This window comes from Lissotriton helveticus, chromosome 5_1, assembly GCF_964261635.1.
Source record: "Lissotriton helveticus chromosome 5_1, aLisHel1.1, whole genome shotgun sequence".
Taxonomy (NCBI): Eukaryota; Metazoa; Chordata; class Amphibia; order Caudata; family Salamandridae; genus Lissotriton; species Lissotriton helveticus.
In genome coordinates this window covers 308594443-308621213 of record NC_136065.1, presented here as the reverse complement: position 1 = coordinate 308621213, position 26771 = coordinate 308594443, and the positions used below count along the sequence as shown (strand labels likewise).

Here is a 26771-nt window from a genome sequence, read left to right as displayed (position 1 = left end):
GGCATGAACAGGTCAATGCCACAGGTTACTACTCACATGCCAGGGGGACACTTATATGGGTGAGGCCAGGAACCTCATTTGCTGTTGGAGAATCGATAGAAGCAGACGGGCGCTTTGTCTTCATGAGAGGTCTCTGGACGGGAGGCACATACTTCTCTGGACTGTATATGCCCTTAACTCTGATCAGGCAACCTTCTGGCACTCCTTCTCAGGCATACTGGCATGCTGGAACATTCTTCCCTGGCTAATAGGAGGGGACTTTAATGCAGTCCTGGACACCACATTAGACCGATCTTACTCTCCTCTCTCACAGACAGCAGCTACATCTAATGCTCCGACACTGGGTGACTAGTTACACCACTGGCACTTGTCAGACATTTGGCTAATGCAACACCCCGCGACTAAAATCTACTCCTTTTACTCCCCACAGCCCGACCTCCATGTTCGCATCGACCAATTTGCTCTCTGGGTGCAATCACACAGACTACCTGGAGCGTACTCATTCGGATCATAATAATCTCCTCCGGGTCAAATGGCCAGACACTGGTCAGGTCACGCAACTGTGGCGCCTCCAACTAGCAGTGATGGATGATCCACCCTAATGTGTAGGTCTGTGCTCAGCTATATATACTTACTTTGACTTCAACAGAGGCTCGGGTACAGATGTGGGGGTGGAGTGGGAGGCACACAAGGCGGTGATCCGTGGCCAATAATTGGGCCTCAGAAAGGGCATCCGTAAGTAACTAGACGGGGCATGGCACACCTTTAGCAGACCCTACGTCGAATAGAATCGGCTGCAGTGTCGGAGCCATAGGCACAAACCGCCTCGCCAAAACAAAGCGCGAACATGAGGAATTACTAGAGTTGCTCCGCTGCTTAAATTACGCCACCCATTCTGCTCACACCCATGCCTCTGGGGACCGAGAAAGCCGCCTCCTGGCATGGTTGATTAGACCAGAAAAGCTGCACCGGACTGTTCATTCATTGCACTCGGAGCTAGGCCACCTGCCACACACCCAGCGGGAAATGCATGCTGAATTCATCAAACACTACAAAGCTCTGTACGGCACACTTGTCACTATGGACCCGCATACGCTGGAAGGGGTCCTATCCCCGTTTTCCCCTACCCACAATCATGACACTACAACGGGGCGAGCTAGATGAGCCGATTGCACTCGGAGGTCCAGGAGGCCATTAGAGTGCTGGCCACCGGGAAAGCACCCGGCCCAGATGGCCTACCAGTGGAGTACTACAAGGCATATGCCTCGGAACTAGCTCTCCATTTGTTGGCCCTTTACGAGGTATCATTAGAGATGTCCTCGCTCCCACAAATGCTGCAGGAATCCCTTTAAGTCTCCTTACCTAAGACAGACAGACACCGAGCTACTAGGCTCCTTCTGCCCGCTGGCACTTCTCAACACTGATTACAAAAATTTGGCTAAAAAACTGGCGGAGCGCCTGGCCCCCTCATGTCCCCGCTCTGGTACACCCCGACCAAAACAGGTTTGTGCTGTCTGGTAATATGTCCCTAAACCTAAGCCGCTTCTTTTGCGTGGCCAGACACTCAACAGATCAATGGCCACACTCAAGGTGCATGCTCCTCGTTCTTGAGAAAGCATTTGACGTGCTGGATTGGGACGACCTACTTGCCATTCTGTCTCAAAGTGGCCTAGGCAATCACATTCTTCACCTGATTAGACTCTTATACACCCCCAAGCAAGAGTGAAAACAGGTCCATATTTGTAGAGACCGGTAGCCATCGGCCGTGGTACCAGACAGATGCCCTCTATCCCGCTCCTGTACTCCTTAGCCATAGAACCGCTGGTGGCAGCCCTCCAGGAGAGGGAGCAGTATGATGGATCTCACTAGGAGACAGGACACACTCGATCTCGCTACATGTGGATGATGTCATTCTCTATGTTAGGGACATCAGGGTACCCTGTGACAATGTTGCAAAAATACTCACCGATTTTGCATCCCTGTCCGGCCTAAGAGTTAATTGGGCAAAAACGTGCCTGTACTCATTCTACCAGACTGCCTCAGATCCAGAAATGACTATCAATGGAGAGAGTATACAATGCAAACTCGCTGTTTTCCGCCACTTGGGGGTCAGGATCTACCACCAACCTGGCGACCTAATGGATGGTAATATCACACGAGTAATGTTCACCATAAGCCTGCCGATTACCTTCTGGCGGAGCCTACCACTAACAGTTATGGGCCGAATAGCTCTGCTGAAGATGGTGGTGCTGCCCCGACTTTTATACTCCTTCATGAACCTGCCGCTTCACATCCGTCCACCCGTATTACACTCCTTTGAGCGTACAATGAAGGATTTCTTCTGGAACGGCCCACGTTGCTGAGCTGCACTATCCAAGTTATATTTACCAGTAGACCAGGAAGGACCTTGAGTCCCCAACATGGAACACTACTATGTAGCAGCACAACTGCAATTGGTTGCCAATTGGGTTAGCGGACAACAGCTGGGAGACACAGTCACGCACCAACAGGCCTGGACGTGCTCTTCCATCCAGCGACCGTTTCATCAAGGAGGAAAGGGCAAAGCACCAGAACAGTTCATGCTATCAGTGGCCCAAAATTGCTTCCAATGAATTCTATCTCTTACTAATGATCACACCTTGTACGCACTTGCTTAACCCATACTGGGCACGCCGAGAGGTTGAGGTAGCATCACCAGGACTGATCTTTCAACATGAGAATAAGTCGGAATGCAGACATTAGGAGACCTTTACCATGACAGACAAGTAACACCTTTCAAACACATTGGTGATGGAGGACGGACTGCCCCTGGGACAGTTCCTATTGCATGCCTCTCTGCTTGCAGCATTAAGGGCACTGTGGAGAGATGTGTCACAGGAACCTGCAACACACCACACTATCCAGTATGCCCACATCATGTTCACAGGGAGGCATCGTGTCAAATGGTTCTCTGAAATCCTGCGTACACACGCAACACACCCACTGACCCTCCTCAGAAACTGCAGGGACACTGATCTCCATCGCCCTAGTACTGATAAAAGAATGGGAGGGTATTCTGGAAGGGCCCATACTTATACCCAGGAATGCCAGGTTTCGCCTCATGCAACTACATAATTCATAGGGCATACCTCACACAAGAAAAAGGAAAATGCTGCTTACCAGTATACATCTGTTCTTGGCATGTAGAGTTGCAGAGTTGCACACTGTGCATAGATCGGAACCTAGTGTTGGGCCCGGATGTTTGCAGTTTGTTGTTGTCCTGAAAAGTTCTTTGGAAGTCACGAGATAGGTGACTCCTCCTTTGGACCATATTGCGCATGGGCATCAGCTCCATCCCCAGATTGTTTTTCGCCATTAGGGAAATGATGGAGCTTTGCGAGAAAAAAGAAGGATGCCCATGTAATTTGTATCTAATTAAGATAATACTGGAACAGAGAAGGGGAGGCGGGTGGGCGTGTTCAACTCTGCAGCTCTACATCCCAAGAACAGATGCATACTGGTAAGTAGCATTTTCCGTTCGAGGCATATGAGCAGCAGATTGCACACTGTGCATAGATTGTATAGCAGTATCAACTCTTCACGGCGACCACCCCTATCTGTTGCAGTAGTTTTGAATAATGTTTTGAGAACAGCCTGGCCCACATTAGCTTGTTGTTTGGATTGCACATCTACACAATAGTGTTTTGTGAATGTGTACGGTGTAGACCATGCAGCTGCTCTGCAGATGTCATCTAGAGGAATGTTCCCTAAAAATGCCATTTAAGCCCCTATCTTTCTTGTAGAGTGGGCTTTAGGAGGAACAGATAACGTCTGTTTAGCTTTGTGGTAACAAATCTGTATGCATATGACAATCCATCTAGCTATCCCAGATTTTGAAATGGGATTACCCTTGTGCGGTGGTGAGAAAGACACAAAAAGTTGTTTTGTTTTACGAAAGGGTTGTGTCCTATGTAGTATAGCAATGCTCTTTTGAGATCTAATGTGTGAAGAGCTCTTTCTGCTACTGTCTGTGGTTGCGAGAAGAAAAAGGGCAGTTCCACAGATTGATTGAGATGGAAGGGAGAAATGACTTTGGGCAGGAATTTTGGATTAGTACGCAGAACTACCTTATTATGATGCATTTGCAAGAAGGGTTCTTGAATGGTTAGTGCTTGTAGTTCACTAACTCTCCACAGAGAAGTAATAGCTACTAATAACGCAACTTTCCACGTTAAGAATTGTAATTCACATTTGTGTAAGGGTTCGAAGGGAGGTCCCATTAACCATGAGAGAACAACGTTTAAATTCCACACTGGTGAAGGTGGTACTCTGGGAGGAATTATTCTTTTAAGGCCTTCCATAAAGGCTTTAATGGCAGGCACTCTGAACAGAGATAGATGTTGTCTGTTTTGCAGATATGCTGCTATTGCGGCAAGATGTAGTCTAATAGACGTATAGGCTAAGTTACATCTTTGGAGATGCAGTAAGTATCCTATGATCTGTTGAATAGACACATCTAGGGGATTAATATTGTTATTGTGACAATATATTACAAATCGTTTCCACTTGGCTGCATAACATGCCCTAGTGGTTTGACGTCTAGCTTCTTTTATGACATTCATGCAGTCTGGAGGAAGGTTCAGATATCCAAATTCTAGGATTTCAAGAGCCAGATCGCAAGGTTGAGCTGAGCTGGATCCGGGTGTCTGATCTCTCCATGGTTCTGTGTTAAGAGGTGTGGAGACAGGTGCAATTGTTGGTGCGGTACTACAGACAGTTGTAGCAGTGTGGTGTACCACGGTTGTCCGGCCCACATTGGAGCAACTAGGATGAGGGTCAGAGAATGCTGCTGTAGTTTGCGTACTACTAGTGGCATGAGTGGGAGAGGTGGAAAAGCGTACGCAAATCTGTTTGACCAGTTCATCCATATCGCATTGCCTTTGGACAGTGGGTGTGGATATCTGGTGGCGAAGCTTGGGCATTTGGCGTTTTCGTGGGTGGCAAATAGGTCTATCTGAGGTAGTCCCCACATCTGAAAGAATGGCTGAAGAACTTGCATACGAAGTTCCCACTTGAGGGACTGTTGTGTTTGACGACTTAACAGATCCGCTATGGTATTTTGTACTCCTGGAACATGCTGGGCTAGAAGGAATATGTTTTGAGGTATAGCCCACCGCCATATGTCCTGTGCTAGTTGAGAGAGTTGCAGGGAGTGTGTTCCGCCCTGCTTCTGTATGTAATACATGGCTGTCATGTTGTCCGTGCGGACTAACACAGCTTTGTTTGATATTTGCTTTTGGAAAGCTTTTAGTGCTAGGAATATGGCTAATAACTCCAGGTGATTGATATGGAGTAACTTTTGTTGTGGCGTCCACCTGCCTTGCATGGTGTGGTGCAGTAGGTGGGCTCCCCAGCCGGAAAGCGATGCGTCCGCTGTCAAGACTATCTGAGGAACTGGCTCTAGAAACGGTTGCCCTTTGGAAAGGATTTTGGTGTTCCACCATTGCAGAGAGCGATGAGTTTGACCGTCTACCAACACTAGGTCTGTTAATTGGTCTTGAGGCTGGTTCCATTGACGTGATAAGCACTCTTGAAGAGGACGCATTTGTAGTCTTGCATGGGGTACTATGAAAATGCAAGAGGACACCAATCTTCAACCTACCTGGCTACTCGTCGGACCTGCGGACTCATTTGGCTGACCTAGACACCCACGCCTCGCGGAACCCGCTGCGCGGGTCCCGCATCGGCCAGAGGCACTTTCATCTTCCGTCTGGGGCCAAGGGCTGCGAGCAGGAGGGGCTGGACTCAGTTTCCCAAGAGTCCCAGCCTACCTCGCGCCCGCAACACCTGGGGCCGCTCTCCCTCATCGCCCCGCCCCCAACAGGCTGTAGAAAGGGAACGGACTTTCTCTTCTGCGTGGGACACCAATCTTCAACCTACCTGGCTACTCGTCGGACCTGCGGACTCATTTGGCTGACCTAGACACCCACGCCTCGCGGAACCCGCTGCGCGGGTCCCGCATCGGCCAGAGGCACTTTCATCTTCCGTCTGGGGCCAAGGGCTGCGAGGGCTGCGAGCAGGAGGGGCTGGACTCAGTTTCCCAAGAGTCCCAGCCTACCTCGCGCCCGCAACACCTGGGGCCGCTCTCCCTCATCGCCCCGCCCCCAACAGGCTGTAGAAAGGGAACGGACTTTCTCTTCTGCGTGGGACACCAATCTTCAACCTACCTGGCTACTCGTCGGACCTGCGGACTCATTTGGCTGACCTAGACACCCACGCCTCGCGGAACCCGCTGCGCGGGTCCCGCATCGGCCAGAGGCACTTTCATCTTCCGTCTGGGGCCAAGGGCTGCGAGGGCTGCGAGCAGGAGGGGCTGGACTCAGTTTCCCAAGAGTCCCAGCCTACCTCGCGCCCGCAACACCTGGGGCCGCTCTCCCTCATCGCCCCGCCCCCAACAGGCTGTAGAAAGGGAACGGACTTTCTCTTCTGCGTGGGACACCAATCTTCAACCTACCTGGCTACTCGTCGGACCTGCGGACTCATTTGGCTGACCTAGACACCCACGCCTCGCGGAACCCGCTGCGCGGGTCCCGCATCGGCCAGAGGCACTTTCATCTTCCGTCTGGGGCCAAGGGCTGCGAGGGCTGCGAGCAGGAGGGGCTGGACTCAGTTTCCCAAGAGTCCCAGCCTACCTCGCGCCCGCAACACCTGGGGCCGCTCTCCCTCATCGCCCCGCCCCCCAACAGCCATCCAATCGCCAGTGAAGATATAAGTGGGAAAACACCGACCGCTGCGCGGGAGCGCGCGGGAGCGTCCCGGGAGAAGCCCGGGACAAGGGCGGGACCGTCTGTGGCCGTCCGGGGCCGAGGGAGGCCGGGCCGGGCCCCCCCTCTTGATCCCCTTAAGTACCACAACTAAGGTTATGCCTACGCCCCCACCACGGGAAACCCCCTCTAGGGATGGTGCCTCCAGTTCCGGGACACTGGACAATTATTTCAAATCCAACAAAGGTGAACCCGTCTCGGAAGGCTCTCTTGAGAAACGTAGGGCGGAGCGTAGGCGCTCCATTGAATCTCTGAAAACTAGGCCTCTGCTAGATATCATTCCCCACCCTACTACCCAAGAGGCAGGCGCGCCATCCACTAGCTTAGATAATTCAACCATTGAGGATTTTCCTGCTCTACTAAGGGAAGTTTCTTCGCCCCAAGGGATACTATCTGACCAAATTACAGAGTCAGCTCCCCTAGAGATCTCCCACACCCCCGTCGACCTGGTAACTCAAACCCAACCAGTGTCAATGGCCAATAAGAACAAGTTTAAATTAAATGTCATGGCAGAGATACACAGGCCCCCACCCAGTAAACGGGCTCGGAAATCAGCAGGGGGACAGGGTAAATCCAAAATATCGCACCTGGATTTTGGTAAGAAAAATAGTAACACTATTATATCGAAGAAGAACACGGAGTTAGCCCCACCATCCAAGCTCTTAAATCCTAGCATAAATGCGACCACTAAAGAGCCAGAGGCTGATACACCGAATCCCAATCACCCATTGTTTGCTAAGGGGAGCATCGAATTCTTACTCCGCTCCCTCCTGCAGCCCATTACTGACACTCTAAAAAAAGTGGAGATTAGGCTTACCTTACTAGAGACTTCTCTTACCACTCTGAATTCTCTAGTAAGTAAGCAGACAAAGTTAGTGGAAACTCATTCGCTGGGTGGGGAACCCTCTAAAACAGAAACCGTAGCTAACATTAGCAAAGCCCCCCCAAAAAGCATGCCACCGGCTGCCCCCTTGCAACCTCTCATGTCCGTCCAACTCCAAGCATGGCACAACAACCCAAGTAACAGTTCTACTGACCAAGTGGCTTTAGCCCCACATAGCTCACAATTAGAGCCCACTGGAACAAATCAAGACCGGGCTAATGATTTCACACCGACGCCCTCTCGCCCAACTCCCAGACCACGGAGGCCAGACCTCCCACCCGAGACCAATAGACTAACGGTGGTCTTAGCTGGTGCCCCTTATCTAAGATCAGGAGAACATGAGGATTATCAATCTCTCAAGAAAAAGGTAATCAAGTGGTTAAACTGGAACCGACCCCTGCCACCCCACTTTAATAATGAAATTATTATGGTGAGGAGGGTTCCATGGCTAGGGAAGACCAGGAAAACCATAGTGGGGGATTGCATCATGATAACCTTTAAAGACCCGGGTACGGTTCGACACATCTGTGAAGGAATGAACCGATCCCACGATACAAACCCTCCCAGTATCCTTTTTCTTTCCCCCAATTCCAAGGCACCAGGCTCAAACATTTGATAAATGGACAAGGGTGGACTACAGACGTAATTATAAAGGCTTTGCCCAACGTCCACACTACCAACCACCGGACACACCTTTCTGCGATTTTAATCGCTTTAATTGCTTGAATGGGCTGGACGGTGTTGACTGACTCACCGCCCATAAGTCTGCGCTAGGGGTATTGGGCTCTTGTGGCCCCCTGGACCCCCCGATGATGTATCCTGTTGCAATCCCTGGCTCATTGAACGATCTACCCATCCCAGAGCACGGCCAAATTGAACTGTCCAATTCTACCACTGATGGAGTAGTGGCTGTAGAGCGTACAATTGTGGTCCCCTTTCCAGAGGGCGAGGGGGAGTTGGGATCCACGGAGCCACATGTACTTTGTGTTGCCCCGGTCGCAGGACTTGCAACACAAGTGGAACATGGTTATACCCCTTCTATCCCCCTTGCCACGACACCCCCAACCACTGAACATTTGAGGATAATCTCCTGGAACATTGCGGGTCTAACAAATAAATTGGAAGAGCCTGCCTGGGGAAAGTACATAGAAACTGGTGACCTATGTATGTTTCAGGAAACCTGGGCCAGAGAGGACTATGAGTATCCGGGGTATGCATCCTTTTCTATTCCAGCCAGGTGGGAAGGCAAAGGCCGACCTTCAGGGGGTCTTGCGACATGGATTGCTGTCCACCTGGGCTGTGTGGCGACACAGCTCCCATGCAGCTCCGACGACATCCTCGCGGTCGTACTAACATGGCCAAATAAAGCTAGCCTCCTGCTGGTCAACATCTATTCCAGGCCAATGGGAAAGGCAAAAGAATCACCGACTTTTAATGAACTTTCGAATTTTTTATCTGAACTGTCGACTGATTCTTACTATGTGGTGGGCGGAGACTTTAACTCCCACTTTGAGCCACTTCCCGGCCTCCAGGCAGGATTCTTATCAGAAGAAGAGGAAAGGTGGGCGGTGCCAGGGGCTGATGTGACACCTCCGAAAGCCTGGACCCCGCTAGCGTTACAAATCACTGCCCTCACGCTAAGGTACGGTCTTAGAGCGTGTAATGGGCGAACTATTTCGGACACACCAGGCAAAATTACTTATAATCGCCAGGGGAGGGAGTCACACTTAGACTATGTTCTGGTCCAAATAGCGAGGTGGCCATTAATACATGATTTTAGGGTTATTGACAGGATGGACAGTGACCACAATGCTCTCGAGCTGGATCTCGCCCACCCAGTACCGCAGGGTCCAGTGACCCACGAGGAAGGGAACCATCCCACACTCCTTATTGACACCACCAGGAGAAGAATTAGGTGGGAGGATATGGTCACAAATAAGGACAGAATCCCACTGCTTTATGCAGAGATTACTCCCATCCTGGAAACCGTTGGGGCTCTTGATAGTGTGGCAAACCAAATAGATATAAGGAGTAAACTGTTTGATGCCCATAAAGAACTCATAAAAGTGGCGGCACCCCATTTGACACGTAAAACACTAAAGCCTAGAGTGCGGCCCCTTGGCAAAACACAATGGTATAATACAGCCTGCAGACGGGCCAAAACAGAACTCCTTGGAGCCATTAAGGAGGGCATAGGAGGGGAACGTCTTAAGCAACATAGACAAGTCTATAAGAAGCTTCTCACACAAGCTAAAATTGAATGGGAGGAAAACCAGTGGGAAGAGCTCACAAAGGCCTTAGCAGTACCAGATCAACGAGTGTTCTGGAGAATGGTGAATGGGGGATCAGGGTGTCTTCACTCGGCAGTGGAGCCTAACATAGCGCCGGAAGTGTGGCAGGCCCACTTCGAGTCACTTTATAGCGCTGAGCCTGGAGAAACTCCTGTGATAATTGAACCAGTGAGACAGGGCTTGCAGGTGGACCAAATAACATTGAGTGAGGTAACAGCTGCTATTTCAGGACTGGCCTCGGGGAAGGCGCCTGGGCTAGACGGGCTCCCGGGAGACCTGTACAAGCAGGAGTCCACCGTCTGGGCCCCTTACCTCGTAACCCTTTTTAATGGTGTACTTGGTGGGATGGAAATCCCCAGTACTTGGCTGGGGGCCGAGGTGGTCCCGATTTTCAAAAAAGGATCCCCCCTGCTCCCAGCCAACTACAGACCAATTAGCCTGATAGATGTAGCACAGAAGCTGTTCGGCAGGGTTCTCCTGAACAGGCTTCAGGAATGGACTGAGGAGGTGGGCGCCCTCAGTCCATACCAGGCAGGCTTTAGGAAAGGGGTATCGACTGTGGACCAGGTCTTTAGACTAAATCTGATCTACTGGAGGACAGTAAGGTTCGAAGGCGGCAGTCTGTACACGATTTTCGTGGACTTAAGAGCCGCCTTCGACCTTGTGCCTAGGGGTAAACTATGGGTCATTTTAGCAGGGATGGGCGTCCCACCAGATATTCTAATGACCCTGCAGAGGCTGCATCAAAATAACTATGCCCAGGTGAGGTGCGGGAGGTCGGGGGAGCTGACTGACAGATTCCCCGTGGGCAGAGGGGTGAGACAGGGTTGTGTGCTGGCGCCGACTCTGTTCTGCCTCTTTGTCAACGGGGTAATCGCCCATCTAAACGCCACCGACTACACAGATGCCCCTAAATTGAATGGCAACAGTGTCCCCGCAATAATGTTTGCGGACGACACACTGTTGGTATCCAAAACACCCATGGGCATTCAAAAGATACTTGACGCTTTTGTGGCCTTCTGCCAGGATAGAGGGTTGGAAATCAATACCTCAAAAACCAAATACATGGTATTGAACCCAAACACTAAACAGCGCCCAAACCCCTTACTGGGAGCAGTACGACTGGAAAGAGTAGCCACGTTCGAATATCTTGGCGTGACACTCAATGAAAATATGACCTGGGAGAGCCATCAAACTAGGGCTAACCTTAAGTTAGTACAAATCACCGGGGGTATTTCCCGGTTGATGACTGGTTCGACCTACCGCCCATTGGGGGCCCTAATTCAGATATACAAGGCACAGGCTAGGGGGGCTATTCTGTACGGGGCTGAACTGTGGGGACACATTCCATGTAAGAATTTGTCTTATACAGAAAACAGGTTTTTAAGGCAAATTACCGCACTTCCCCCCAGCACACCGCTTCTCCCCCTGAGGCTTGATTTAGGGCTGCGGCCACTCGCCGACGAGATAAGCCTAAGACCCATTGCCTTCTGGCGTAGGCTATGGAGCAGTGACAATCTCGCCGATTATAGGGCGGAACTGATTGAACTGTTAAAACACCCTAAGGCGCGCAGTATCCCCTGGGTCCAAAACATCCAGTCAGTTTGTACAGATATGGGGCTCCCCGAATTGTGGACTGAACCAGCTGATACAGCACCAAGAATCTCTAAGAGAGCATTGGCGAAGCTGTACCACGAACACAAGAGGGTAAGGGCTTTAGCTACCCAGGCGGAGGGGTCCCTTTCCTCTATATTCCTGCAAACCAAGGATCTCTATATATTTGAGAAAACTTTAGATCCTGTTTATCCCATTCTTTCTAGAAAGTTATTCCTCCAGTGGAGATATAGCACACTCCCATTACGGTCCTTTTGCAGCACATGGTCAAATGTCCCTTCTAGTAAGTTCTGTCCTCTATGTGTTGACAAAGAGGAGAATGATTTGCACGTGATCTTTTTCTGTCCAGCATATAAGGTAGCAAGAAAGTACTGGCTGCTGCCCTTGATTAAGAATTTGGGTGGCAGGGAATATGGTCCGATGTACAGGATTTTGAAAAGTGATGTTTCCGGCCCAATTGTTTTTGCACTTTCCAAATTCTTTATGAATGTTTGGCACGCGCGCAGTCGTCTTTTAAAAATTGCTGGGTAGATTGTAGAACTGTTTATTTTTTTTTAATAATCACTTGCATTCTCTGGTCATGGTTTTAATTGCATATACTGATGTTTTATATGACTGTGTTGGAATTTATGTGATTTTACTGCATATGCATCTTTTATGACCAAATGGTCGAAATAAAGATTTCAAAAACAAAACAAGCAAGAGGCCATCATCCCTATGAGTTGCATGAACACTCGTGCTGGAAGGGAGTGTTGCAGCTGAAACTTTGTTAGAAGAGTTTGCATGCTGGCTATCCTTGCTGGAGTGGGATAAGGTAGCGCTGTTAATGTGTTTATTATGGCACCTAGGTATTGTTGTACTTTGGAAATTTGTAGATGAGACTTGGCGTGGTTTATTGTGAAACCCAAGTTGTGGAGCAGTTGGATCGTGGCATAAGTGTGTTCCAAGCACTGACTGTATGAGCTGGCTTTTATGAGCCAGTCGTCCAAGTACGGGAAGACGTGGATGTGCTGTCTTCTTAAATGCCCTGCCACTACTGCTAAGCACTTGGTGAATACTCTTGGTGCTGTAGTGACTCCGAATGGGAGTACTTTGAATTGATAGTGTTGCCCGTCTATTACAAATCTGAGATACTTCCTGTGAGCTTTGTGAATGGAAATGTGGAAGTATGCGTCCTTGAGATCTAGAGTAGCAAGGAAGTTGTTTTGTAACAGGAGCGGAAGGACTTGTTGGAGGGTGACCATGTGAAAATGGTCTGACTGTATGTATATGTTTAGCGGTCTGAGGTCCAAAATAGGCCTTAGAGAGCCATCCTTCTTTGGAATCAGAAAATATAGAGTAAACCCCCTTGTTTTGTTGGTGCAGAGGAACTGGTTCTATTGCACTTTTTTCTAGCAGAGATACTACTTCTTGCTTTAACAGTGATAGATGTTCTTGTGACATTGGACGCTGTTTGGGTGGTATTTTGGGGGGGTAGATGTTAGTTCTAGACAGTAACCTGACAGAATAATTTGTCACACCCACCTGTCTGATGTGATGTTGGTCCAGGCAGGAAGAAATTGTTGCAGTCTTCCCCCCACAGGAGTGGAGTGTTGGGGGGAAGGGGAGGAAAGTCATGGGGTAGTGGCAGAGCGGGAGTTGTTGGTTTTGCCTCTGCCTTTGTTGTTACCCCTCTCTGGTAGCCCTTAGTGAATGTGGATTGGCTAGGGGTTTTGTAAGAAGTGGAGGGACTTTAAGGAGTAGCCTCTTGTGTTGCCTCTGTATGATGAGCCACGATAAGAACGTCGGGGAGCTTGCTGCTGCAAGGCTCCCATAGATTTCGCTGTATCGGTGTTTTTTTCATTTGTTCTAAAGACACGTCAACATTTGGGCCAAATAAATGTGTCTCATCAAATGGCTGATTAAGGAAGGAGTTTTGTACTTCAGGTTTAAAACCTGAAATACGTAGCCAGGCATGTCTACGTAGAAGGGTGCTGGTACTGATTGCCCTTGCGGCGGCATCTGCAGCATCTAGGGCACAACAAATGGAAGTATTAGTAATATTTTTACCTTCCTGTATAAGTTCATTGGCCCTATTTTTGTATTTGTCTGGTAGATGCTGCATTATGGACTCTAGTTTATCATAATGTGCCCTATCATTTCTTGCCAGCAACGCTTGGGTGTTGGCAATGCGCCAGATGTTAGCTGCTTGTGACGCTGTAGGGGCAGCTTTATATTTTTAGGTCTCGTGACCTATCAATGCGCATGCGCATTGAGAGAAGCGAGACTATAGGGCTTTAAACAAAGTTTAACTAACTGTGGCGATTAGGTGCTGTGCCCGTGCGCTTTTAGGTCAATGCGCAAGCGCATTGACCTAAAATGCGCGTGCACATCATCAAATCGCCATCTGTTCCCAAAGCCACACTCCTCCCACACCTTTGAAGTGAAGCTTAGCTTCACTTCAAAGGCCCCGGCTGCTTCACACCCTCATGCCGCTCTCCCCGCTCCGCCCCCTCCCCTGCCCGCCGTGTGCATTTCTCCTCCCCCCCTTCCCACAGCAATGCCCTCCGTCTTGTTTCCTTTCTTGTTTGTCGCCCTGCCCTTCATCTGACTGTATTTGTTGTCCCTTTGCAACTGTTCACTTCTTTTGGTTTCCTTTAGCCCCCACCTCGGTACAGCTTCGATTCCATCTATGATCTGCTTGTTTGTCATCTTTCACAGGCACGGCCATGCCCTGCGCATAGCGCCGTTCAAATGCACCCGTGCACTCTGACGAACAGCGCTATCTTGGCTCTCCTTCTGTTTTATGTCTCAGAACCGATAGTTCACTCATGAATGATCTTGTCACCTGTTTGTCATCTTTCACAGGCACGGCCATGCCCTGCGCATAGCGCCGTTCAAATGCACCCGTGCACTCTGACCAACAGCGCTATCTTGGCTCTCCTTCTGTTCTATGTCTCAGAACCGATAGTTCACTCATGAATGATCTTGTCACCGGTCAGATAACTGAGGTTCTCCTCATCTCTGAGACCGGGATTAGTGCGATGCGACCCCTGTTCAAAATTAGAAGAAATCACACATAATACCAACGTCGTCTCCTGGAACCATCTGAATAAAAAGTGCCATCAAATATCAGATGCATCAAATCACCACTGCTATCCTTGAAGTGCGGAGACAAAGTGCATGAAATATTGCTGTAATTATATCTGAATGTAAAGATTGGGATCTAAAAACCGGGACAAAATGAACAAATATATTCCAGAGTAAAGTCTCAGCTCAGATCTGATACTCCCGTGCACCAGCGATCAAAGGGTGCAGGCGTAGCTATTTCATCCAGACTGCAAAAACTGCCACTCCATTCCTGAGGCCTGATCTGGCCCCATGCTTTGTGATAGACAGGCGCAAAGAAGCAACAACATCTTCCTCTGTACTCTCTATTCTATCTCTCACTCTGTCTCTCTCTCTTCTACCTCTATCTCACGCAAATTCGTTGTCCCTTTGTCTCTCTCTGTCCCTCATTGCGTCTCTCCTCTCTCCTTTCTATTTTACTTTCATTCTTTCTCTCTCTTTCTCTATCTCTCTCACTCTTCCTCTCTCTCCCACTCTCTCTCTTTCTCTCTCACTCTCTTCCTCGCTCTCTCCCTCCCACCCTCTCTCTTTCTTTCTCTCTCTCTCTCTCTCTCTCTCTCTTTCTCCCACTCTCTCTCTCCCACTCTCTTTCTCTCTCACTCTCTTCCTCGATCTCTCCCTCCCTCCCACCCTCTCTCTTTCTCTCTCTCTCTCCCACTCTCTCATTTTCTCTCCCTTCCAACCTCTCTCTTTCTTTCTCTCTGACCCACTCTCCCTCTCTTTCTCCCACTCTCTGTCTTTCTCTCACTCTCTCTCTCTCTCCCTCCCACTGTCTCTCTTTCTCTCTCTCTTTCTCCCACTCTCTTTCTCCCACTCTCTCTCTCTCTCTCCCTCTCTTTCCCTCCCTGTCTCCCAAACTCTCTTTCTTTCTCTCCCACTCTCCCTCTCTTTCTCCCACTCTGTCTTTCTCTCTCTCTCTCTCGCACTCTCTCTCTCCCACTCTCTCTCTCTTTTTCTCTTTCCCACTCTCCCACTGGCTCTCTCTCACACTCTCTCTCTCTTCTCCCACTCTCTCTCTCTCCCACTCTCTCTCTTTCTTTCCCACTCTCTCTTTCTCTCTCCCCCACTCCCTCTCTTTCTCTCTCTCTCTCTCTCTCTCTCCTTGCTGCTTGTTTTCCACAATCAGAGCACTCTCCTCGCTGCTTCCCCTGTATCATCTTAAATTTACACAGATGCCTCCTTTTCTGCATAATTCTATATTGTTATTGAAACTAGTGCGTAATTTATATTTGAAAAAAAAGTAAGTGTCAGGGCCCTTCTTTGGATGCCACTGCAGCCTGCACTGCCAATAAAAGTACCAGTACAACTACAACACATTGCAATGTTACAAGTGTAACAATTCAAACTATTCCAGGACTCCCAATACGAATGGCATGGAATAGTCTCAATTGCCATTTTCAATGTATTTTGAATTATTAAATACTGTTGTTGGTCTCATCTTATAATTAAACAGACAGCGCCACCATGTGTGAACTGTCATTAGCGCCGACACTGAGAATAAAGTGCCCGTACTGAGCCCTGGAAACCACCGGTTCAAATTAATTGCTGCGTTCCCGGTATTCATTCCAAACAATCTCTATTATACATGCACACCACACCAACCACCACCCTTCTTTCCCACATATGAATTATTTATGTACGGCCTCAGAAAGGAATCATTTAAATTTCAAACCTGTAAAGTTCAATTCACAGTTTCTGTATTTTGTGGTCGCCTTTACATAGTGCATTACACAGTGAGTTATAGCCCTCAGTTCACGACAGGCGACACTGTTTCAAGCTGTTTTCAAGCTTTCAAGCCTTATTACAAACCACAAAAAAGATGTTAATATTTCACTTCTGTTCTTGGATTTTCGTCACAATAAAAAACACTGAATATAATCTTCACAAAAGTTATTTACAAAAGTTTAAGCTATTGCCATTACAAATTAAATACAGTATTTAACAATTTAACAAAAAAAATAAAAGCCATTGTTATTTGTAATATTAATACATCTAAGTCACGTAAATAAAAAACATGTTGCATTACAAATGCTATAGGTGTCACATTTGCGAAAGTTATAACTATTGGCATTGTAAATGACAGAGCTATTAATTTAGCTATTTTAACAAATACATAAATAAAAAAAAATGTAATTTATAAGACCAATAGCTCAAACTTTCCTAATGCGAGACCTATTGCATTTCCAATGCTTGTTTCTCAATGCGAGGATTGAGGACCCTAGCCCTGACAGGATCCTTAAAAACCTCTGTTGCGTGCTTGATGACACCCTTAAGCATTGGTAAAATGGCAGTAGACCTTTGTGTGTTAACAAAAGTGTCTAATAGGAAATCTTTCTCCACTGCATCGGTGTGTAAGTCCACCCCATGATATTGGGCAGCTCTTTGGACTAATAGGTTAAAACCTATAGTGTCCTCTGGTGGGGAAGGTCTGGAAGTGTAATACATCGTCTTGTGGGACGTAAGGCACATCAGGGGTGTTGTAATCATCCCATGGATAGGTGACTGAGGGGACTATTGGTCCCTGCCGGGTCATGTGCACCCCCACCTGTGTCATCAGAGTCTGTGTCTACATCATCGTCTGGATTAGTGGATGGTGTAGGTGAATGATGTGGTGGAGGAGGTGTAGGAGGAGGAACAGTATGGAGAGGTTGCAATGTCTCTTCTTTGGAGGGGGAGGAGGTGCTGGCGCCTCAAGTGGTCTCTTCTTGGAGCTGAGAGTTAATTGACCGGTCTTAGGATCCTTTAGAAGAGTTTTTTGATTGGGATCTGGTGTGAAAATGTCCTCTGAGTAGGGCAGATCCTTCGGCGTCAAAGCTTTCGGCTCCGTAGGTTTTTTTGCGACCGAGTCGGTAGCTGGTCTTGGGTGTTTCGGCTTAGAAGTGTACCCTTTTGAAATATCTTTTACCGGATCCTGTTTTTTCGGTTCCGGGGGGTTTTTCGGCTCCAAAGCGTGTGAATCTGGAGCTTTAGGCGTTTTTTTACTCGGCTCCGAGCGCGGTTTCCGCATCGATGAGCTGCTGCCAGTCTTCGGTGCTGTGTGCTTAGGTGTCGGAGCAACGGTCGGTGTGGTTGAGGAAGATGGCTTCTTTTTCAGTGTCGGAATAGGATCGGCACCGGAGATAGGCTGGCCTTGGGTTGGGGTCAACGGTCTTACTTACGACCCGTTGAGCTGGAGTGATGTCCTCGACGTTGGGGTCTTCGGCATCTGAGGAGCTGGTACTCTCTTCGGCGTGCTGGTGTTCTGGCACGTGGACTCCCTCTTCAAAGATGTCGTCGGGGATCGAAGCTGACGAGCGAGCCATAGTTCTTCGAGCTCGTCGGTCCCGAATAGTCTTCTTGGAGCGGAATGATCCACAAGCAGAACAGTCTTTGGCCTCGTGCTCCGATGAGAGGCAAAGGTTGCACACCTCATGTAGGTCGGTGTGGGGAAACTTCGACCCACAGAGGACACTTCTTGAATGGCGTCCTTTCCATGAGCCAGAAAGTAAGGCCTAGGTAGGCCCGAAGGCCTTCGTCGACGACCGTAATCGAAGACTTCTAAGTGGTGAAGAATCGTATCGATGTGGAGCGCGATCAAAACAATACCGTCGAACTGAGTGAGAATTGCGTGCCAAAGGAAATTTGGTTCCAAACCGGACCGCAGGAAACACATCCGAGCCCGATGGCGGAAAAAAACTATCTGGGGATGGAGCTGATGCCCATGCGCAATGTGGTCCAAAGGAGGAGTCACCTATCTCGTGACTTATAAAGTACTTTTCAGGACAACAAACTGCAAACACATGGGCCCAACACTAGGTGGCGATCTATGCACAGTGTGCAATCTGCAGCTCATATGCCTCGAACATTAAGATACTTTCAGCGTACTATTGCGCACTGACCCCGCTGCAGGTTGGTGAATGCAGACTTAATCCACATGTTATGGGGCTGCACCGCCCTAACCACTTACTGGATAATTGTCACCACTCATCTAGCAGACTGCACGGAACACACAGCAGAAAACCCATGGGAGGTACGCATCCTGGGTCTATTTAGCAGATCTAAAAAACATAAGTTGACGTCCCAGTTCACAGATCAAGGGCTAAACACTGCTAAACGTCCTATTACCAGACAATAGAGATGTCCCAAACACCCTCTGAAGGAAGCGTGGTATTGCTCACTCAGAAACTGGGCACAAGCGGAGAGTGTAGCGGAGTGATGAGAATACGCCCTTGGGCTGCGCCAAATCCCATTGGCGACTGCATGGGATGCTATACTTCTGCACCTCTGGGATGCCTAGTGAGGGCCCCAGTCCCCACGCTCAGTCAGAAATGGCGCTAGAGGAAGGGGGCAACAATGTGGCACGCTTACAAGATTCAGAGAACAACGCAAAACCTTGCAATCCCACATCCCAATTCCCCTCACACAGGACCAAGTGAACTATCCACATGGGTGGGGCATCTATCGGCAGCATTAGGACAGCAGGTGGTTGGCAGAGGTTGGAATTACCAGGATCTTTTGTTGGACAAGTTCACACAGTTAATACCCCTTTAGTCTCACATTCGATCCATCCCGGCCCCACCCCTCACCCCCTACCAGTCCCACATATTCAGTACACGAGTGCCAAGATCAACATTACAACCATGTTAATATACAAAAAACAAAAAAAGACATATAAACCAAAAATGAAATGCCAAGGAACCAACCAAGGGGAAACAAAGTTACAGCCACTTTGGCGGGCCTTGGGTCAAACACAGCCCCTTTCTTCACCTAAGTCAAGTACTGGTCATGTACCAACACATAGTTACTCAATAACAAAGCTTTGCATCATTTCTAAATATCTGCACATTAAAATTTGCATTGGGAACATTAAATCTAAAGTTCTCAGCCGGAGTATATCCTACTTAACCAACACTACCAATTGCCTCAGAAAAAATTATAATGTCAGTAGAGCTCCTGCATGTTCACACAACTATAGATCACCCAAAGTACCTGCAGACAGGGACATAAGCAAGTTCTTCACAGGCACAGGTAACAGATCTACACAAGCTCAGATAGTGGCTCCTTGTTGTACGAGCCTTCCACTAAGCAATAGATTTGAAAACAGGCCTAGTGCTTTCTGTGGCAGCATTTTGTAGTTTTAGTTTGTCCTCAACTCAAGTATTGCTGACTGACCGGGTGAATTTCCAACTTAATATCAAATTGAAAGATGCACTTCCACAGCCTTCAGCTTTCATTTTGAACATCTATAAAGTTTCTTCAGATTTAACTTATTGGTTAGTTTAAGGTGTTTCCATCTCTGTTCCTTTTATGGATTGACTGAATTAGAAATAGCATCAATATCCAATTAGTGTTTAAGCCTGACCTCAATTACAGCTGTAAATTACTGACTTGTGTTAATGTATCTCTTCACTGTAGGCAACTGTTCCTTCACCTTTTTAAAAACAGGGTCCTAACATGAGGAATAAAGCTGCAGGGTAACGTCTGCTTAAGAAATGCATATGGATGATTTATGCAGGGAAATTAGCTTAGTAGCATGCTCACTGCTGACATGGGTGTGCATGCTGCGTACCACATATTCAAAACCTGGAAAGGCCAACTCAGCTTTTCGGCCTTCTGAGCTATTGAGAAACAATTCAATTGTGTAGCAGTTCCACAGTATGTTATTGCTTCTAAATGGAAAAATCTGAAATAACTCAGTACGAAAAAAGTTGGCACTTTGAAAACAGGCTTCTTTCCGTTAACAATTCTTTAGTTAATCCTTTGGCATACAGACCATTAAACGTACTAATACTACATTCATGCGGACTTACATTTTCCGATGAAATAATTGAAAAGTACATTACTGACTTGTGATCTGTTTTTAAGCAAAGGGAGAAACAATCATGAATAACAGTGGGACAAGTCGATCAACTAAGTTCAATTAACACAAAATCAGCAACTTGTCAGACTTCTAGAGAACATCTAAGGTTTTTTATGTACGTCTGTCCTCTGCTGTTTTTCAAATACACACGGCAAGATCTATTAAAAATACCACAGAAGTGACTTGAAATTTAAACGTACTGTATTAAGAGCATTTAGGGTGGTGTCATCCCGTGACGCTGCCACACAGCCATCCTCCGTCGAGCCTCCATCACACATTCCAGCAAAAGCTGCCATACTCCTGCAGGGCGGGAACAGAGCAAAGAGACTTCAGCAGTGAGAAACTGCGGTTTGTTTTTGGCTTTTAGGGTGAACATTAGTGAGTTTAACTAGTGATCAACGTCATTTCCTGTGCAGTGTTTTGCTGATTAACTTGGATTTCTTGTAGGAGATGCAGTCATAGGGCGCATATATCGAAAGTGGCTTTCTAAATATCATACGTCAGCAGGTGTGTTCATAAATGGTCACGTGCTAAAAAATATGGGAAATGGCAATGAGTAGAGGATTTGGATTGCATTTCCTTCTCAGTGTGTATGGCGGTATAACCTAAAAAGTGTAATCATCCGGGCCCACCACCCGATGGTGATCTATTCAATAGTGTGTGGTCTGCAGCCCATATGCCTCGAACATGTGCTTCCTCAAAGGCAGAGGGACAGATATTAGTGTTCTTACGTCATGTACTGTATGAGAAATGGTAAATACTAAGACAAGGTAGATTACGTGCTCTAAGCAGGAGGACACTGCAGTTCATTTACAGTGATAGCTTATTACTGCAGTTCACAATATCCAGAGATAATACAATTTAAGTGTGAACATGATGATCTATTCCAATTTGAGGGGGTTGGGCTACTGCCCTTTCTTCAGGTGTATGCTTCTGTGTAACTCACCTGGCTGCACGTAGGTACATAAGTAGGTCACAGTCGTTGACCCCAGGCATCCACACCAGCTCCTCATGCTGTGTGATGGTCTCACGATCCGGAGAGGGGAAAGACTGCAACTCTGGAAGCTTGGCCTGAAAGCAAATACCAGCAAATAAAGCCAGCATCTTGTGCATTGGTATTAATTCTGAATATGGCATACTACACACACTCAACTTACAGAACAAACATCGGTGGATACCAGCAAGGGCCCACGACAGTGGAATAAGTTGATCCCTAGCTGCACCCTTCTTTCTTGTCACAGCTGGGGGACCCCCAGCCTGTGCCAAGAAAGAAGGGTGCAGCTAGGGATCAACTTATTCCACTGTCATGGGCCCTTGCGTGTAATCAGAACAAATACTTAGTCACAGGTCTCGTGAGACAGGCAGGCAGTTGTTTTCCATCTTGAGTTCCGCCTGTCCACTGGTATTTTAGTTAAAGGACTGGTTTTCCTTTTCATGTTTTATGTAATGTTTCTTGATCACAATTAATTTGAAATGTATGTACTGTGTTTTAAGTTGCACTTTGGTGTTTTGTAATTCTTTGAATATTCAGTATTAATGTTTGCATATTCTGTATTCATTGTGCACACAATTGCTTGTTTTTGCCTTTGACTTGACTGTTTTTGACAGAGTTTTCTCTTTTGATGCCATGTTTTTTATGAATTTTGAAACTTGAGTATGAACTAAAATAAATGTTTTGCTAAACAAATGGCTTGGTCACGCAGTACATATGGGCTGTGTGGGTTCTAATTTGAATTTAAAGTTTCCTGGCTAGCCACTTTGTTCTGTTTCGCCTCTTTCCATGTCAGCATCACACAGTGAAAGAGGAAAAAAGATGAGAAATAAAAACATTTTGCCTCGTTCTGCCTCAGCTGGGAATCCCCACGCAACACTTATGGAACTCCTCCTTGACGCAGAGTAAGGCAACGCAGTGACTTGTGCTTCTTTGTCTTACTCCTTATGTACGAGGCCATGCAAAGTCATGCAGAGAGTGACTTTGCTGCCTCATAGGTATGGTTGAGACCAAGCGCGCAACACCCATTGGGCTCACGGGGCTTCAGCCCCCCCCCTCCGTCGTGTCTGTCAGCCCGGGCAGAGACAGCTTTGCGGGCTGGCGAGCATCTAATTGCAGCAGCACCCGAGTACTTAACAGGTCTTTAATAGACCATTTTCGTGTAAATGAGGCTTTTGTTGTGTGTTCGCCCCTTCTTACAGCCACTCTGTCTATGTTTGGAAGAATTAGCCCCCCCCCCCGAAATATTTTTCACCCCCCCCCCCCCCCCCCCCCACCCCCCACCCGAAATTTGGCTCTAGTTGCCCGTCTGGTTGAGACGCTTATGCCGCTAAAGAGTCAAAAAAGTGATGCTGTGGTGGAGCAAGCCTCTCATAAATAAGCCGCAAATTATTCTAACTTTTTTTTTGTCTTTCAACATCTGGTAGCTACATATAAAATAGGCAATTCAAATGAAAAATACATTTTAAAAGTGACTTAGTGTGAAACGCACAATAGTATATTACGAAGCATCTATTAGTTAAAGCATTGCAGAGGTCTGTGTGTAACCAGAAAGTCACGAAATTAAATCTTGGATGGTGCAGTGGAGAATAGTGATTTCTGTATTCTTAGCACTACGAGATCACAGCCTTTGACAGAAAGCACTGTGAATATGCAAGTCATTATTTTACACTTGCATTACACACACTATATAGACTAATAAAAAATGTGCAAATAGTTTTACGATAAAATGATGCTTCTAAAGTGTACATTTTAGTAATACCATAGTGTATGTTACGCAATTTTGTTTACTTTTTTTTCGTAACTGTCCCTTCAACGCCTCCTTAGGGGTACTAAGGGCTGTGTAAAAACAATTACGATTAAAGGCACGCACTTAACAGCCCAGTTGTCAACTCCTTGCACTACCACTCGAAAAAAAACAAATCTTTGTCATTACAAAGCTTAGAGTGATTTGATTATTTAAAGTCAGGACCGGCTTCCAAACACCCTTTACACTTGCAGATTAACCAATAGCTCACACTTGTATTTCATTCAGGCAAGTAGGCACCCTTGCAGGAAGGCTTTTCACAGCACAGGAGACTCAATAATGAACCTTCAGCTGAAGCGTTTGATCGATAGCAGCTGTCACGAGCCAGTTGTCTTTTTACAAAACGATTGCAAACGTTTTGTGTCAAAGGCACATAACGTGTCCGGGGAATGCCCCCCGACCCACCCCCTCCCAGGACTCCACGGCCCCTCTGGGGGTGGCGCCCTACAGATTGAAAACCTCTGCTTAGAATATATCACAAGGTCCGCCCTGCAGCCTCTACATACAGCATAGACCATATAACCATTGGACCATATAGAATGTAAAATACCAAAAAGATAAATCTTTGGTTTCCGAACATGTATTGCTGTTCGGCTGGCATGATGCCCGGCTACAAACTCAGCTGCTAGTCCATTGAGCGCGGACAATTAAAAGACTGAAGTGGGTCGAAAAATTCTGCTGTCTTCCCTGCCAACATATTTTCTATTATCGACCTACACGGACCTGGATAAAGCACAGGAACTTGAGAGGGAACATTCCAAACTTGCAAAAGTAATTTAGCAATATGGGAGTGAGAAATCAGAGTAGGGGACCCAAAATTCATGCTCAACCGCACTATTGCAGACTGCTTCATAGCCTTGTTTCTCTTTGTGGAACATCGAGAATGAGGGTTTGCTGCATGGACTTCCTCATCCCTTAAGTCATGTGTTCCCAACCTTGAGGTCCAGTCAGGTCCCCTATAACGTAACAAGGAATACAGATACTGACGTGCAAAGAAAGAGACGGGACTCCCTTTTACATCTCAGTTTGATGTATTAACTCTGACAAGTGTGACAAAAGGGTTTAAGTTATAGCAAGTTCCAAGAAAGATCTTCCATTCAAGGGTTGCTTTACTCTTCATCATAGACAATAATTACAGAAATCACAAAGGTTGGCAAAGGAGCAACTTCTTAAATACTATCTCACAGAACATTGCAAGATGGAAGAATTGCAGCTGCAATTACCATCATACTCTTAATGCGCCTCGGTGTGAAAGTTTGCACTTACTAATCAAGTTTAAATTTGAAGATTATCACTTTCTCAAGTCAATAAAATAGCATTATCACAATCTTCATGGCAATCAATAGACTCATCCACACCACGGGCATATTCCCCACAGTTCAAGTCCATCACCTTAAACCCCTCCCCCCGCCCCCATTTCTTTACACAACTGCACCAACCACTCCCTCTCAATACCACATCCTAGGGCCACACTGAACTAACATTTTTGACTCTACACAACTCGAACAATGAACAAACTGGCTCAGCACTCATCTATTGTTATACACGATAAGTAATAATCAGTAATTAGACTTTAACACAGGCGTCTCCCAAATGAATCAAGTACGTCATCAGGTTGTGAAAAGTAAATTCATCTTTTATTCCTTTATTCTTGTGTTCTGAGATTTCCTATAAAAGCACGACACTGAATTCATAGCCGATGCAACACGTTTCGTCCCATGGGGACTTCAAGGCTGTGATATATGTATGTAGGCCACAAAGCGTAGCCCAACACACTTATAGGTTATAGTGATTGTTTTAGCAAGATAAAGCTTCGTATTTAAAAGACGTAAGAAAGCGCACAAATGGTATATTTCAATAGATTCCCGGATGTGTCCCATATTGTATAAAGCCGAAATACAAGGAGCTGATCGGCTCTTTGGATTTCGGCTTTACTCCACGCTGCAGACCTATACTCCACACACTGTCCTACTATACAATATCGGACTCATCCGGGAATTTATTGATATATACCATTTGTGCGCTTTCTTACATCTTTTAAATACGAAGCTTAATTCTGCTAAAACAATCACTATAACCTAAAAGTGTGTTGGGCTACGCTTTGTGGACTACATACATATATCACAGCCTTGAAGAAGACCCCTTGGGACGAAATGCGTCACATCGTCTATGAATTCGGTTGTGCTTTTACAGAAAATCTCAGAACAAAAGAATAAAGGAACAAAGGATGAATTTACTTTTTAACAACCTGATGACTTACTTGATTCATTTGGGAGAAGCCTGTGTTAAAGTCTAATTACTGATTATTACTTATTATTGTGTACTTTCCAAATGGTCTATAACAATAAATGAGTGATGAGCCAGTTTGTTCATTGTTTCTTTGGGTTTCCCAATTAGTGGGGACGTAGGGAGGTCACGTTCCCGGCTCTTTGCACCATTTTCTTTAGATTACTTCAGACTGGACTGACAGGTGCAGGTCTCGACTTTTTTTTGTTGTTTTTTGTTGTACAACTCGAACAAGCTATGCTGCCCAACACACTACTCCTTTACCAGCATTCCACTTAATTAAACCAATCCTTAAGTCCTACGTATAAGAAACTCCACACTATCCTAGCCCCCCGCCTCTAATGCAGGAATTCTCTCAAACGCTATTCCAGACTTGTCCCTCATTTCACAAATGTTCTCAATTGTCATCCCAATAATCAAACTAACCCCTCCTTCACACACTTGCTCCAGTTTAAATAGACAAGTGAGTAATTGGTAGCGCTCTTTTGCAAGAGCTTCTGCAATAAAGTCTGTACGTCAACACCTGCAATAGGGGAAGTGTGCTGTAACATGACTGAACATGGCAGCGTTTGAATCTGCGTGGGTTAGGCTTTGGGAGGGGGCAGATTGGTGGGTGGGAGACTAAAGGGGAGGCTGGTTGGGGTGGAGACTAAGAGAAGATAACGAGCCAAGAGATAACATTGCAATGAAGGTCAGCAGGCTGTCTAACTGTGGGGGCTTGAGAGCACTGCGGAGGCTGCTAGCCTGCAGAAGGGCATCCATGCTTCACTACCGTAGAACCTGCTGGCACCGACCAACGCAGTATGGCTTTACGTTACATGAGATGACTACATGCTTTAAGGACTCCACATAACAGTTTTTTTTTTTTTACCATAGTACGATAGTTTGAAGTGATAAATCCACCATATAAAGCCATACCAGTCAGAACACGAGGCACTTCAGGCTCACATCCACTTTTAAGATAAGAGGGGTGGAAAGAGTAATACATGCAGGCCCCACAGTAAAGTACACTACCTGGTGGCTGGGTCCAACGCGGATTTCACCCTGTGTGCTGTTCAGCCGCCTAAAACGAAAAGAGTTGATGTTAGTCAGCTTAGAAAAAGAGGAAGCCTAGACGAAGAGAATATTTTGCCTCTGTAACAATGCACC

The 26771-nt window shown here is 46.9% G+C and overlaps 1 protein-coding gene across 22 annotated transcripts in view; it reads right to left on the bottom strand.

The window, feature by feature from the left end:
* Positions 1-26771, bottom strand: part of RERE (arginine-glutamic acid dipeptide repeats) — a 1170479-nt gene that overhangs the window by 407201 nt on the left and 736507 nt on the right. For 12 of the 22 annotated variants that reach the window (XM_078642320.1, XM_078642322.1, XM_078642314.1 and 9 more), the window contains 3 exons: positions 26634-26685; positions 21485-21609; positions 20739-20838 (listed from right to left, as the gene is read on the bottom strand). In XM_078642320.1, coding sequence (XP_078498446.1) covers positions 20739-20838; positions 21485-21609; positions 26634-26685 — 277 coding nt within the window. The remainder of the gene's footprint in view (positions 1-20738; positions 20839-21484; positions 21610-26633; positions 26686-26771) is intronic. The other 10 variants (XM_078642327.1, XM_078642330.1, XM_078642317.1 and 7 more) reach the window with 1 other exon arrangement.